At 36.0% G+C, this 17,063-nt stretch overlaps 1 protein-coding gene across 1 annotated transcript in view; it reads left to right on the top strand.

Annotated features, from left to right (window-relative positions):
- CREB3L2 (cAMP responsive element binding protein 3 like 2) overlaps positions 1-17,063 on the top strand; it is a 154,532-nt gene that overhangs the window by 109,814 nt on the left and 27,655 nt on the right. The window contains exons 5-7 of the mRNA XM_031939144.1: positions 6,142-6,317; positions 10,759-10,905; positions 14,912-14,970. Of these exons, the coding sequence (XP_031795004.1) occupies positions 6,142-6,317; positions 10,759-10,905; positions 14,912-14,970 (382 nt within the window). The remainder of the gene's footprint in view (positions 1-6,141; positions 6,318-10,758; positions 10,906-14,911; positions 14,971-17,063) is intronic.

The following is a 17,063-nucleotide window of genomic DNA, read 5'->3' as shown; positions in this document are numbered from 1 at the left end:
ATTCTTGATGTTTCTATTGGGGTTGGATGCTGATGTTGCACAAGGGCTGGAGGATTAAGGCACATGAAAAAGGGAGGGACAAAGTGTAAGAAGCCTATTATCAAAAGATTCCTTGGAATTTAGCAGCATTGGGGAGTAAGCCCAGGACGAGCTGCTACTGCCTACTGTTTCCCAGATTGCAAGCTAGTCCAGGAATGATATTACAACCAATGCTCTTTTAGAGTTAAAGAAGAATCCTTTAATTTGATTCTTGGCGCAATAAGGATGCATTGAATACAGAATCTGGAATAAGCTTTATACTGTTCCTTACCCCTCCCTTCAAGTTCAGATTGATTGGATTTACAGTCAAAATTAATTACAATTGTTTGGCTTTACAATCTGAATTACAGTTGGTTGGATCTACAATCCTCTTTATTTGCCCATTCCATGTGTCTTGTCATTGACCCCATCCAATTTAGGCCAATTTAAGCCTGGACGCTTTGTCAGAAACTTATTTGGCTAGTCCCTTGACTTACTTGTATATTAACAAGATACTTCATCCCTCCCTTCATTCTGTTTTGACAATATTTGTGGAAATCTAACTTCTCATGCTCTTCACAGTCCTTGTGTTCCACTTCAGCTAGATCTGACCCTATGCAATAGATGTTTTATTGAAGAGCTTCCTTTAAATCCCAGTTTTGAAAATCAAATCCTATTTTACCATAAACTGACATTCCAGTAATATGTTCACTTTAATCTCTGATTTTTTTTTTCAGGGGTTAATGGCTTCTGATACCTTTTCTTTACCCCTTTCTAATCCCCCAGGCTATGAGAATAGTTAATCATCCATAAAACATCAAGGCTTGAAAATGAGAGAAAGCAATAGTTTAGTTTGGCTAGGAAACACAGAACATGGGAAGGGGAGTAGAATTAATTAAATATGGCTGCAAAGTTAGGTTAGAGCCAGATCTTTCCATTTATTCCTGGGGTAGTAAGAAACCACCAAAAGATTTTGAGCAGAGATGTTTGGTAGTCATATTATACATTACATTATTTATTATTCATCCCTTCTAACTATGTTGTATTAAATGAGATTAAATAGAGAGTAGTGTAAACCTTCAAGTATCATACAAATGTAAGTTGTTACTTTTACTTTTTTTTTTTTTTTTTGAGTAGGCTTATGATTTCTCTGGTGTAGTAAATCTGTTGAGAAAATTTCCTACTTTCATACAAATGAAGGATACCTTCTCTTTTCAATAGTCTTAGAAGGCTGCCTGAGACATTGTGACTTGCTCTTAGTTATACAGTCAATTGTTGTTTGTCTTTCTTTCTTGCAAAGGATCTACATGTTAGGGAGGTGATGCTGTGACATACTAGTGAATTGGTTTTAAGTGAGGGAGGATTGTGTAAGGTCACCTGCCTCACTTTCCCCTCTAGGGCCATCTGGATCCAGTGGCAAGATATAGATCCAGACAACTGGAGATGGCCTTGGATGAAATGGGAGAGCTTGGTCTTTTTAAGCTCAGTTTGACTGAGGCTGCATCAGAAGCAGGACTTGAACTCAGGTCTCCCTGCCTTTAAGGCTAGTACTCTATCCACTCTGCCATGTACAGTCTTCGTTGATAATAAAGTTAAACTTTTGGGGAAGCTAGTGCATAGAGAGCTGACCTGGAATCAGGAAGACCTGAGTTCAAACATAGCCTCAGACACTTATTAGCTATGTGACTTTGGGCAAGTCACCTATTTGCTTCTGTTTCCTCATCTGTAAAATGAGTCGGAGAAGAAAATGACAAACCATTCCGATATCTTTGCAGGAAAATTCCAGAATGAACAATAGCACAAACTTTGGGATCTGTGCATAGTAACAATAAATGTGATATAAGGTAGAATGTGAAAGGTGGTCTTTTAGGCAAGTTGTTTGACTCTTAAGAAGCTAGTGGACCTTCCAACAAATCTTCTTCAAATTTGTTTCAACACATTTTACAGAATGCCAACAATATGTACATGTCTTGTGTGACTAAAAATTCAGGTGCTTTAGAAGGAGCATTTCCGACATATGTAAAATTAATATTTTCCTGATTACTTTGACCCAGTGGAAGATAGAGTAACTAACTACCTTTTCATGTCTTAAAGCTACTTTCCAGTGACTCTAGCCTTTTCTGTAACCCAAGAACTGCTTTCCTTTTCAAATGAGGTTTAGAAACTTGATGCTGAACCCCTTTGGGGGCCAATGGATAGCTTTCACCAAATAGGAAACAGTGGACTAATATTTGACCCACTTTTCCTATTATTTCCCTCTTTCTTTTTCTTGAAAGTAAGTAGAGTATCTCTGTGTGGAAAGGAGAGTCATACCAGAATGACTCCATTAGAAACAAGTGGATAAAGCAGCTGGCTCTTGACTGATTAGCCCAATACAAATAGAGCAACATTTAAGGACAAATTCTAGAGAACTGATAATATCAGTTGATTCTTTGTTTTGCATCACACAATACCACATGTATTTATGATATGAGCATAAAAAATAATGGGTAGGTCTCTCAGCAGAAGAAAAAACAGTGATGGGTAGAAAGAGGAGAACCAAAGATTACCTTGGATATATCTCAGAGAAGTTGCCCAGACCATACAAGGCCAAAGACTCACAATAGTTCACACTTCTAAAAATGATTGTGTGATAGGAAAAGCTGCTTCCTATCTATATAACTGCTCTTCTGCCACTCAGCAGTGTCCTTAGAAGTGGTCATGTGTCTCAGCAGCTGGTATTTGACAAGACAGAACATTTTAAAATACTCAAAAAATTAATTCCTCTTGAAATGATTGGTGAATGAACAAATGAATACAGTGTCTCCATTGCACATAACATAGAACTATGTTTATAAGTGCTCAGTAAGTGTTTATTGAATAAAAATACTCTCTTTATGGAGAATCTTATATTCATTGGGATACACTCTAGGTCTGTTCACATAATGGTTTGGTTCTTATTTGGATGTGTCAAACCCTTGTCTTTTAGAAAGTCTAGCTTTCTTGCAATTCTTGGTTAAATGTTTTAAATTTTGGCTTTAAACTTTCAGTTATTGAAATTTTCAAAAATATTAAATATATATTTTCCTTACTAGTTAAGATGACCACAATTCTTGAGTCTTTGCTTTAGTCTTATCCTAATGTATAATTATCAAAATCCATCTTATTTGTATGGTTTTTAAGAATCCCAAATTTTCAGGGTTTGTAATTGAGGCTTATAGCTCTCTTTTATCACTTTTGAGTTCAAAGATGCTCTGTTCATAAATATTTTGAACTGGAAGGGACCACAGATAGCACTGATTCCACTCTGCCTTTTTTTTTTTTGGTAGGGAACTAGGGCCTTGAAAGGTTAAGTAACCAAGATCATCATGATGATGATGGAGACACAGCACAGTATAGTGAAAGGAATGCTACCTTTGGAATCAGTGAAACTTAAGTTCAAGCCCTACCTCTGATATTGGCGATTAGAGCTGATAAAAGTAGAATTTGTTTACTTGAGGAGTAATATGAAATTTGCATCACTAGAAGCCTTCAGACAAGGGATTACGTAACTCTTTTGTGTATATTTTATTTTATTTTTTATTTAATAGCCTTTTATTTACAGGATATATGCATGGGTAACTTTACAGCATTAACAATTGGCAAACCTCTGCCAAACATGGCAGAGTGGATAGAGTACTAGCCTTAAAGGCAGGGAGACCTGAGTTCAAGTCCTGCTTCTGATGCAGCCTCAGTCAAACTGAGCTTAAAAAGACCAAGCTCTCCCATTTCATCCAAGGCCATCTCCAGTTGTCTGGATCTATATCTTGCCACTGGATCCAGATGGCCCTAGAGGGGAAAGTGAGGCAGGTGACCTTACACAATCCTCCCTCACTTAAAACCAATTCACTAGTATGTCACAGCATCACCTCCCTAACATGTAGATCCTTTGCAAGAAAGAAAGACAAACAACAATTGACTGTATAACTAAGAGCAAGTCACAATGTCTCAGGCATTTTTCACCTCTTACCCCCCCACCCCCTCCCTAGATGGCAGGATGACCAGTAGATGTTAAATATATTAAAATATAAATTAGATACACAATAAGTATACATGACCAAAACGTTATTTTGCTGTACAAAAAGAATCAGACTCTGAAATATTATACAATTAGCTTGTGAAGGAAATCAAAAATGCAGGTGTGCATAAATATAGGGATTGGGAATTCAATGTAATGGTTTTAGTCATCTCCCAGAGTTCTTTTTCTGGGCATAGCTGGTTCAGTTCATTACTGCTCCATTGGAAATGATTTGGTTGATCTCGTTGCTGAGGATGACCTGGTCCATCAGAACTGGTCATCATATAGTATTGTTGTTGAAGTATATAATGATCTCCTGGTCCTGCTCATTTCACTCAGCATCAGTTCGTGTAAGTCTCTCCAGGCCTTTCTGAAATCATCCTGTTGGTCATTTCTTACAGAATAGTAATATTCCATAATATTCATATACCACAATTTATTCAGCCATTCTCCAACTGATGGACATCCATTCAGTTTCCAGTTTTTAGCCACTACAAAAAGGGCTGCCTTTTGTGTATATTTTATTTTATTTATTTATTTATTTATTTTTTATTTAATAGCCTTTTATTTACAGGATATATACATGGGTAACTTTACAGCATTAACAATTGCCAAACCTCTTGTTCCAATTTTTCACCTCTTACCCCCCCCTCCCCTAGATGGCAGGATGACCAGTAGATGTTAAATATATTAAAATATAAATTAGATACACAATAAGTATACATGACCAAAACGTTATTTTGCTGTAGAAAAGAATCAGACTCTGAAATATTGTACAATTAGCTTGTGAAGGAAATCAAAAATGCAGGTGTGCATAAATATAGGGATTAGAATTCAATGTAATGGTTTTAGTCATCTCCCAGAGTTCTTTTTCTGGGCATAGCTGGTTCAGTTCATTACTGCTCCTTTGGAAATGATTTGGTTGATCTCATTGCTGAGGAGGGCCTGATCCATCAGAACTGGTCATCATATAGTATTGTTGTTGAAGTATATAATGATCTCCTGGTCCTGCTCATTTCACTCAACATCAGTTCATGTAAGTCTCTCCAGGCCTTTCTGAAATTATCCTGTTGGTCATTTCTTACAGAACAGTAATATTCCATAATTTTCATATACCACAATTTATTCAACCATTCTCCAACTGATGGACATCCATTCAGTTTCCAGTTTTTAGCCACTACAAAAAGGGCTGCCTTTTGTGTATATTTTAAAGGGGCTTTATGAGATCCATGGGATAGAGATTGGACTAAATGACTTAAAATACCTTTTAACTCTTTATCTGTTAATTTAGCTTTTGTTACTGTTTAGCAAGGAGAAACAATCCAATGCTTGTCCTCTGTCAGGCTGCTTTGTAGTTGCTTACAGAATTTGGGGATATTGCTGTTACTCTTGCTGTCTCTGGCAGTTGCAGCGTCAAATTCTGAAAAATGAATTTGTGAAAAGTAATCTTGGAATTGGCAGAAGCAGCTAATTAACATTATCCTTTTATATTTCATCCCTACTGGCAATATTATTTCATCATTTGTTGTTGTTGTTGTTGTTCCTTACAACAGGCCTGATGTTATTATTCTTTTCCATTGCAGCTCATAGATAGAACATGAGATTTGGAGCCAGGAGGGCCTGAGTTTGAATCCCCAAATTATTACTTTCTGTGTGACTTTAGGGGAGGTCACTTTAATCACTCTGTATTTCAGTTTCTTCATCAGTAAAATGGGAAGGATAATAATAGTATTCACCTCAGAAGGTTGTTGTTAGAGTTCAAATGAGATAACTAATGTAAAGTCCTTGGAAAAACTTTAAACACTATATAAATGTTAGCTGTGGTAATAAAGATATTGATGCTGCTGCTGAAAATGAAGGAAATGGACATCAAAGCTCAGAACAGAAACATCTTGTTCGTGGTCAGATATAGCTAATGACCAATAGAGGCTAGAGCCCAAGAAAGGTGAGCATGGAGCCCACTAGACACATCCACCTTCCCCCCCTAACAGGGGAAGAAAAAAGGTTCTTTTTCCCTTTCCTCCCCCCACATATTGCTTTTCTTGCTCCTCTATTGAGAGAAATGCCATTTTCTTTTCTTCCGGCAGTGGTGGAACACCTGCATCTCCCCCCCACACCTCCCAGCAGTCATGGCAGTGATTCTGAGGGCAGCCAGAGCCCTAGCCCATCCCTGACGCCATCTAGCCCCACCCAAGGGCCAGGAAAGGTGACATCTCGTTCAGCCTCAGCCCTGTCCAATTCCCCTCTTCTGACAGCACCTCATGTAAGTAGCATCCGAAAACTCTGCATGTGAATTTTTTCTTATTTGCATTCCTATTATCTTTACCAAATCAGATTCCACTTAATATTTGCTTCTGTACATTGTATATGTGATAAACAAGAGACTTTTTAAAGATGACATTTCAGTGATTTAAAAAATATTTACCTCATGGAAAAAATTTCCTTTAGAATTTTAGAGCAAAAAGGGACCTTTGGAATCGTCTTGTTCAACTCTCTAATTTTACAGGTAAGGAAGGAAACTGATGTCCAGATTGGTGAATGATATACCTCCTTGCAAAGTGGCAGATTTGGGATTAGAAGTCTGATCCTTTCAAGTCCAGGACTCTTTTTCTGCAATATTCTGTGAGAACAAAGTTGAGCCCTAAATTATATAAAAATCCTGTTTCTGTTGGCCACCTAACCACAATGTTGTTGTGAGCCAGGACTGAGGCAGCTTGAGGTAACCCCCACACCTACAAACCAGGGTTCTTGTGAGCCAGGTTGCTATGGAACTACCTCACAGTTTCAGTTAGCTTTGCCCCCCAGGCAGATTGATCTGAATCCCAGTTGTAGGTCCATGGGTGAAGAGTATATAAGGGCTTCTGTATGGTTCCAAAAAAGAGCTTTTGACACACCAGTGGAACTTCCTTGCCAGCTGTTTTAGAAGGAGGGAGGATTCCATTTACCTGAAGGTCATCATGTATTTTTCTTAAAAATAAACCTGAACCTTTAGGATCTGTTCCATGGGATTTGGAAGCATTCTGAGGACACCCAGTATAGAAATCTTAGAGTTATTTTGGGTTTCATTAATCTTTTTTTTAATGCCCCCTGTAGGGTAAGATGGCTTCACTCTTGGTTTTATAGCAGTGGTTTTCTAGGCACTTTTTAAATACTCAGTTTCCTCCCTTTCTCAGCATCCTTTTTACCAATATCTTAATTTCTTATTTTTTTTTTCTTTTTTTGGATCAGACTTGTGATTTCATTGGTATAAATAGTTCCCAGATAAAAAACCAAACCAAACAAAACAAAACACTGTCTATCAATACAGATCTTTAGCTTATAGTCTTTGAGAGTTACCTGGAACACTGAAAAGAGCAAGTAGTTTCCTCAGTCACAAAGCTAACTTGAATGCCAATTCTCTATTTATTGTATCATACAACTTCACACCATGCACAATTTAACACTTAATTATTCTTTAAGAAAGGCAGCATAGTGTGGATAGAGAATTGACTTTAGAGTCAGGAATCTTGCTGTTGATCATCCTCCCTGTGGAGTCCCAGACAAATAAGACTTTTAAGTTACAAATAAGCTGCTGATCTACAGCCCTAAAAAGAATTTATATAAGGGTTAGGATTCCCTACCTGATGAACACAGGCCTAGGTCATCACATAATCCACACATGTATACATATAACATGTATATGAAATAGGCATATTATACTCTACACCCATATATATGCACATGTGCATTTATGTATTTAAATCTAGGTATTATGTGTATATTTATTTATGTATTTAAATCTAGGTATTTTGTGTATATTAATTCTTCTGCTAATCTATATAATTCACCTTTGAGGTAGACACCATGTTTTATACTTATAATCTCCATAAAAGGGAGAATAGGTAGTACAGTGGACAGAGCACTCTGTCTGAGTTTAAATGTGGCTTTAGGTACTTATCAGCTGTGTGACTGTGAGCAAGCCATTTATTCTGTTTGTTCCTCTTCTATAAAATGAAGTGGAGAAGGAAATAGTAAACCACTCCAGTAGCTTTGCCAAAAAAATCCTTAATGAACTCACAAAAGGTTGGACACAACTGAAGTGACTCAACAGCAACAACATAAGCCCCAGCATAGTATTATGGCTCAATAAAAACTGACTTAAAAATATTTTTCTAAACTACATCTTTAGTTATGCTACAAAATAACTCAATCAGAAAGCATTTAAATGCCAACCGTGTGCCAGGGAATGTACTAAGTGCTGATGACACAAAAAGGGAAAAGACAGTCCCTGTCCCTCAGGTAGCTTACAATCTAATAGGGAAGACAACGTGCAAACAGATATATGCAACACAAGCTGTATATCAGATGAAAGAGGTAGTAATTAACAGACACTAGTAGTCAGATCAGAGGCAAAAGAGAATTTCACATGGACAACAACCAGAGGAAATACCCACAGAGCTGAGAAAAGGAAGATCTTATCATTTTAGCAGCTGAATGGAAGATGGATTGGTATGGGGAGAGAATGAGTGGAGATTATTGAAATAATCAAAGCATGAGGTGATGAGTGCTTGTATCGGGGCAAATTGTCAGAGGAACTAATGGAGGGAATACTTTGGAGAGATGTTGCAAAAGTACAATTGATAGGTCAGGATGACAGGTGGATATATAGATGAAAGAGTAAGAGATAGTATGGGTAAGAGAGTGAAAGATAGTGAGATGTTGAAGATAACTCCTAGGTTGTGGCCCTAAGGGACTAAGAGAATAGTGTTGCCTTTAAGAATAATAGAAAAGGTAAGAAGTATGACAGTTTAGGGAAAAAGACCACAAATTGCACTTTACACATGTTGAGCTTAAAATGTTTATGAGACAGCTTGTTTAAAAGGCATCTGAAATTATGAGATTGGAGGTTAGTAGAAAGATTAAAAAGATATAAGAATTATCAGTATAGAGATAGTAAGTAAGTCCATGGGAGCTGACGAGATGATGAAGTGAAATAGTATAGGAGAAGAGAAAAAGGTCCTGTATCAGAACTCTCACTTCATTTCCCTGTATGGACACTAATGTAGGTTATAGTTCTCTCACTCTTACATAGCCTAGACTATCTCATGTTATATTCGTATTCTGCTGAAAACAGATTCTACAGAACACTTTTTGTCTAATACTTCTAGAAGTTTTAAATTCAGAATGCCTGTTGCATGTCCATGCCCTATTCCAGGGATGATGCTACTCTTGAAGTAGCAGAAACCTTGGTGAATTCATGTTGCAAAGATGCATTTGGAAAAATTTATAGAACACTCCCTTGCATTTGTGTAGTACATTATGGTTTGCAACACATTATACACTCATTATTTTGTTTGATTCATATAGTAAAAGCACTGAAAACAGAATGGGTATTACTGTCCCATTTATAGATAAAGAAACTGAGGTTCAGAGAAAGTAAGTGACTTGATCTGAGTGTCCTTGCTAGGGTGCTATGCTATCATTTCAACCCTCCTCTTCCCACCCCATCTCTTTTCTTTCCCTTCCCCTCATCAAAAAAAAAAAAAAAGCTGTTTTTGTAAAAGAAGTTTCAACTAAAACTTTCATTTGTCCAATATCTTGATAATCAACAGGAATTCTGGCTTTGAGTAAAATTCCACTCCTTTACTTTTCACATTTTAATTTTGTTCTTTTTAGGGAAATATTCAGAGAATCATGGGTTTTTAGACTTGGAAGGGGGGATTTTAGAGATCATCTTGATCCAACCCCCTGCTTTTCTATAAAGAAACCGAAGCCCAGTGAAGTTGAATGTTTTCTCAAAGGTCATACTAAGAAATAAAGGGCAGAGCTAGAATTCAGAGCCAGGTCTTTGTATTTGTATACCAAATCCCCAGTATTCTTTAAAGAAGGGAAAGTCTTTTATTCCCTTCTATACTTATCAGGGACAGAGAAAAAAAAATAATCTTCATTCAGTCCCTTGGTTAGGATAAAACCTAATCTTTTTTCTGTTCAGTCCCTGAAAGTTGGATGGTGGGGTGATTCTCTAGTTAGAGCAAGAAATTATTGTAGTCTGGTGCTGACCACAAACTGTGGGATACTTAGGTTCTTGATTTCTTTCCTCCGTGGTGGTTGGATTCTCACATAGTCTTCAGTTTTCTCCTGCCTGTCATAGTGATAGCAGCAAATTTATATGTCATCCACAGAAAGAAACTATCATTTTTTCCCCCAGTGGTCACTAAATATTCTTTTAGTTCAATTTAACAAATGCTCAATTAAATATGTGAGATGTACAAAGCATTTGATATTCTCCGATTTTAATACCCATGGATTAGAATTGAGCTGCTTTGACTTCTCTCTATTTGTAAACATAAGCTAAATCAATGAAAGATAATTTAATTATTCCATGCCTTGAGTCCTAGAAGACAACTTGAGAGAGGAAGGACATTCAAGCCTCTGCTTTTATTCGAGTATAGGTACTGTACCCACTGAAAACAAATAGGGTTTCACTCTATTTTTAGAATTGCCTTCAAGTCAAGTTAACAAGTATCTATTAAGTATTTACTATCTACACCAGGTATTATACTAAATTCTGGGGAGACACAGAAAAAAAAACAGTTCTTGCTCTTAAGGAATTTATAGTCTAATGGCAATATCTGTCACTTTCTTGGCTGTTTTAAGCATATGGCTTTGTATACTCAGTGATTTTTTTTTTTTTTTGCCTCCTTTTTTTCCTTGGGCCTCTGCAGAAACTCCAGGGATCAGGCCCCCTGATCCTGACAGAAGAGGAGAAGAGGACACTGATTGCTGAAGGATACCCTATCCCCACCAAACTGCCCTTGACAAAAGCAGAGGAAAAGGCTCTGAAGAAAATCAGGAGGAAAATAAAAAACAAGGTGAGGTTCTGGGTTTAGGGTGGCACCAGGAATATAGTTCTGTGGACACTAATACATCTATAAGTAGGGGACAGACTAGGTCCTTTCTTTCTTCCCCTCTCTGATATAATTTAGGTGATAATACACAAAATTAGAAGATTTCAAATTGGTTGGTGGGTGGCCAGACTCAAAAGAATTGTTCATGGTTCAGCATCAATGGGATGGAGAATTCCAGGGAATGTTTGTAGATCTGTGCCAAGTAACTTGGATAAATGCATAAAAGGTTTCTTATCCAATTTGCAGATGACACAAATTGGCAAGAGATAGCTAACACACTGTTTGAGAGAATCAGTATTGATAAGGCCTGATCTAAATAGAAGAAATTTAACAGGAATATAAAGGTAGTCTTGGATTTAGGTACAAAAATAAGTTTCACAAATATAAGATGGAGGAGGCATGTAAAAGTGGTATTTGTTTTGAGAAAGATCTAGGGATCTTAGTGAACTACAAACTTCAGACTGTGTCAGTACTGTGATGTTGTAGCCAAAAAAGCTAATCCAAATCTTGAGCTTCTTTAAGAGGGATGTAGCTTCTGGAAACAAGGAGATCATGATACCCATTCCTTGGAGGACTTGAAGCAGAGGTTAGACGACCACATGTTGAGTGGGTTATAATGGGGATTGCTTTTGTGTATCACTTAGATTGGATGGCCACTGAGGTCCCTTCAAGCTCTTAAATTCTATAATTCCATGACTGTGATACCAACTTTTCATGTTACTCGTACTTCCTGGGTTAATTCTATTAGAAGCAAAATCATCACTCTCTATGGTCATTCTCCAATAGTCTTTTCTCTATTTATCTTCCATCCTTCCTCTTGACGACCTCAGAAAACTCTTTAGTACTGAGTGCTCTCAGTGGGACTCAGTAGTGCCCACAAAGGAAGAAGCATAGATAGAAGAGAATCCACAAAGGGAGAAGAAAGACTTTCTGATGAAGAGGAAAATGGAGTGAAGAAGAGGCTGAGAATAGCATCCTTCATTAGCTCTTCTTCTCTCCTAGCATTGCTAGAGAGATTTTGGAATTATCAGAGGGGATGGCAAAAAGTATCTTATGTAACAATGGGAAAGAAACAGGATTGAAGAGGAAAAAGCAGGATGTAAAGCTCTGTTCCCTTCATATGGGAACAGGTCCAGAGAGTTTCAACATAGTTTTTCAGGGGTTAAGGGTGAAGGATTTAAGGCAGGCTTTCTTCTCTAGCTTGAAACTCATTAACAGAGTACACATATAACACAAACATATAACCTCCATACTCATTCACATGGCTATAAAGCCCAGTAGTATCTAAGTTTGAAAATTCTGGGTTTTTATGAATAAATCATTTTTATTGTTCTTTTTAAACATCCATGTGGTTAAATGCGATTTTAAACTTTTATTTTTATGTAGTATTTTAATAACTTCAAGGTGAATCAATAGAAACCTGTCTATCTTAAATACCAACGTATAAAACTGTTATTAAATTTGCCTGGTAAGGAAAAGTTTTAATGAGAAATCTTAGCAAAAGAAAAAAAAAATGGCCTGGAATTTGGAAAGCTTAGGACATAGGCTACAAAGAGAAAATAGTCAAAAGGAACACCGAGCTATTTTAAGTTATTTCTGATCTTCACACCCAAAGGAACAATAGAGGAACTTGAAAATAGTAACAGAAACATTGTCTGCAGTCTTTGAGAAATGAAGAATAGATCGTGGGAAGATATTGTCTTGATTTTAATGAAGAAAAAAAGGTAGATTCTAGAAACTGCAGTCTAAGGAATCTGATATAAATTCCTGAATGGTTTATTAAGCAAATGGTCCATGAGTATTTATGAAAGGAGCTAACTTGGGATTAATAAGAGCAAGTCCTTTCAACCTAGCCTCATTTGTTGATACTCACACTTGTACATCATCAATGCTGGGAATCCCATTGTGGAACTTCCCACTGAGGCAGATCAGCAACTTGGGTATAACATTTTATTATTTACCTGATCTAGTATCTAGTGTCTTGGGAGTCACATAATATTACAAGTAGAACTTTAATTCAGGTTTGTATGGCTGGAAGAACAGCTCCATTTCACTGACTTTTATTGTTAGATTTTCTAGGCTAGAAACATTATAGACATCTTGAGAAGATCTTCATTTCGGTAAATTTGAACAAATTTGCTTTTAAAATCTTTGTAGACAAATGACCAAATGTGGAAAGTTTGACAGTGTTGATAAATGGGTTTGAAGCCTGTTAGATAATCTGTATATAACCAATGCATTCTGAGTATTGGTTATTGGTACTGTGTCAACCTGGATAGCGCTTCCTATATTCCATTGGAATATCATAAGATCCTATAACTTATCATTTCACTGGTAAGTGCCCTGGGTATGGACACATAATATTCATTCATTCTTTCAACAAATATTTATTTTCAGGTGAAATTTTCAGATGAAAATAAAGCTTGAAATGATAACTAATATAGTGGTAATCTATGACTCAGGAGTCAGAGCACAAAAACATCAACAGTTTAGGATGCTGGGCCAAGGCTAACAAGATGGGGTTTAGTAGAAATAAATGTAAAGATGTGAATTTAAGCTAAAAACATCAGTTTACAAATATAGAGTGGAGAACCCTGACTTGGTCTCAGTTTACATGAAAAGAAATCTGGAGGTTTCAATTTCTCATGATCTTAATATGAGCTAACAGTGATTTTTTTTAAATTTAATTTATTTTTTTAATAATTATAACTTTTTATTGACAAAGCCCATGCCTGGGTAATTTTTTACAAATTATCCCTTGCACTCACTTCTGTTCCGACTTTTCCTCTCCTTCCCTCCACCCCCTACCCTAGATGGCAAGTAGTCCTATACATGTTAAATATGTCACAGTATATCCTAGATACAATATATGTGTACAGAACCGAACAGTTCTCTTGTTGCACAAGAAGAATTGGATTCAGAAGGTAAAAATAACCCGGGAAGAAAAACCAAAATGCAAACAGTTTACATTATTTCCCAGTGTTCTTTCTTTGGGTGTAGCTGCTTCTATCCATCGTTGATCAATTGAAACTGAGTTAGATCTTTTCTTTGTCAAAGAAATCCACTTCCATCAGAATACATCCTCAAACAGTAGCTAACAGTGATTCTTAAAACAGTAACTTAATCTTAGGTCACAGTAACAGAAGTCTAGAAAAAGACAAAATACTTCTGTACCTATCAGGTACAATTTTGGACATGTCTTGTAAAGAGGGACATTAATAAACCAGAACAGGCAGAGGAAAATAACTTGAATTGTTAATCCAAAATCCATATGATATGAGGAACAATTAAGAACTCAGTCATTCTTAGCCCAGCAAAGAGTAATCCAAGAGAAGGAAATGATAATTGCATTCTCATGCCTGAAAGGATATAGTTTTGGTGCTGTGGAAGACAAAATAAGACTGACTCAATAATTGTTTAATACCTACTGTGTATAGATACTATTCTAAGTACTTGGAAGATTAAGATAAGACACAGTTATATAAAACCAATGGATTAGGATTATAAGAAAATGAGAGCCTCCTTTGACTCAAGAGGACCATGGTACACTGGAAAGAGCATTGAGCTTAGAGTCAAAGAAGAGAACGAATGTCGCCTCTTTTACTTATAACAAGTATAACTTTAGACAAAATCATTCCACTTGAACCTGCGTTTTCCTCAAGTATGAAATGAAGGTTTTGGATTGGATACTTTAGTAATGAATGACAGGAGATAGAGATAATCCCAGGTCTTCTTGACTCCAAATCCAGCACTTTAATTATTATACTACCCTAAGGGCCAGGGAAAAGAGAGTGATTATGTGAGAAATGGGTTAAGGGTGTATGAGTGGAGGCAGGCAGTAGCTATTGAAATATGATAATGTATTGAGAACTTAAATAATCTTGACATATAACTATCTCCCATATAGAGTACTGATTTGGTCATAGGTACTGAAACCTCTACATTTACTTTGGTCTTTTCTTTTTCTTAGATTTCTGCCCAGGAAAGTAGGAGAAAGAAGAAAGAATACATGGACAGTTTAGAGAAAAAGTAAGTCTATCCTCTCAATATTGGTATTTTAACCAACAGTAGTTGAAATGGGAAGGAAGCCTGAAGTTTGTATTTCTTCTCTAGCTCCTCTTGATTTGTCATTCTCTATATCAGGGTTTCTCAAACTTTTTCCACTTGTGACTCCCTTTCACCTGAAAATTTTTTATGTGACCTCAGGTATATAGGTATATAAAATAAGTATACAAATCAAATATTTACTGATAATAAATCATAAAGAAATTAATTTTAAAATAATTAAATCCTATACATGTTATTTATTAAAAACAAAAGCAAATTTGCACAGACAGATGTACTTGTTTATTTTTATAGAAAGAATTAAATCGTGACAGAATATTTGATACCTTAGATTTTCTTCAAATCTCACCTTTAGTTACACGACCCCATATGGGATCGAAACCCACAATTTAAGAAGCTTTGCCCTATCCTAAGACACCATATTATTGTTTGGATTGTTCTATCTTTGAAGCTTCTTGCATGCTTTGCTGTGTTTTGCCTGACACCTAGTGGTAGTTAGGAGAGGAAGCAAAAAACTATATACGCAAGAAGCGGAAATGCAGTCAATTTTTCCCTTCGTGCTTCTTTCTTCAAACCAAGTCTCTCCAAGTCCTTAAAATCTTCCTCCCCAGTGAGCATGAAAAAAGTCACAAATGCTGCCTGTATTTCTTTCGTCCCATAGATAAATGGTCTCCCCACTTAGAATGTAAGCCCCAATGTTTAGGGGTTAATGTGTATTTGCTAATTTATTGAACTTATCAATATAGGTACTCTCACCAGTAAGTCTGATCATAACCAATCTGTGCCCTCTTGATTTACATGATTCATGTTCTTATCCTACCATAACTGTTCCACTCAAGACTGGGCCCCTTCTTCTCATTCTCATGATAAGGAATTGATCGGAGAAACAAATGGGCTGTCAGCTAATTAATCTTCATTCTCATTGTGTTATCAATTCCTATTCTTTTGGTCTATCACTATATATATCTTGGATGGATTCTCTCTATGGACAGTAAGGTGAGTCCAGATTTGAACAGGACAAGATATATATATATATAACATTTTAAAACACTGATTTTAATATATATATACACATTTTATTTATCATTTATTATATTATATATTATTATATTATTTATTATACACATTTAAAATATACATATATACACATATACATATACATAAATATATATGTATATGTGTGTATGTGTATATATATATATATATATATATATATATATATATATACACACACACTAAAATCAGTGTTTTAATAATCTCATTTCTTCCTGAAACAAGGATCCATCTTTTTAATGACACTGTTCTGGTAATGTTGGTAATGGTGAGTCATAGAATACTGTAGTCTCTGAAGAATTATAGCTGAGGGTCATTGAAAGGATACTGAGAACTGCATGACAGGAGTGAGAAGGCCAGAGTGTATTGCCAAACAAAAACTATGGAGAGAAGCAGTATAAATGTCATCAGAATGATACATATCTGGAAAAGAAGGTGGACCATTTTAACATCCATCACTTTGGCCATATAAGATCTATTATTTTACCTGACCTCGTCGGCACCACAGAGACTCACAGAATATTAGAGGTACTAAAGCTGGCAGGGAAATGGGATATTGACTCATAAAGTGACAATTATCATTCTTTATTTGTTTTCCTCTCTAAGTTCTTAATCTGGGTGAATGACCATTGATAAAATAACATTAATGGGCTTTTTTTCTTGTGAAAATTAGGTAAGATGGTAAGGTGTAGGGGACAGGGAATATAGTAAGTGATGCATAACAAATATTGACTGTTTCTCTTATAAATTTTTTTTGTTTTACTTTGCAAATGTCAGTGTTACTCTCTCATTTTAAAATGTTTGTTAAATTGAAAATATGAAAAATTAAGAAATATCATTTAGTTTTGTCTTTACTAAAGAGTTATTTCTTTAGCTAAACTGAAGATTGTGTTCTAGCCCAGGAAAGGAACCATAATATATTCTTAGAAACAGGAGTGGTTTTGTTGATCCTGGTTGGTCCTTGATTTTCCCATTAAAAAGTCATGATGTGGTTCAAACATTTA

This window comes from Sarcophilus harrisii, chromosome 5, assembly GCF_902635505.1.
Source record: "Sarcophilus harrisii chromosome 5, mSarHar1.11, whole genome shotgun sequence".
In the NCBI taxonomy this organism is placed as follows: domain Eukaryota; kingdom Metazoa; phylum Chordata; class Mammalia; order Dasyuromorphia; family Dasyuridae; genus Sarcophilus; species Sarcophilus harrisii.
The sequence above is the reverse complement of the archived record's forward strand: the minus strand, read 5'-3'. Positions and strand labels throughout refer to the sequence as shown.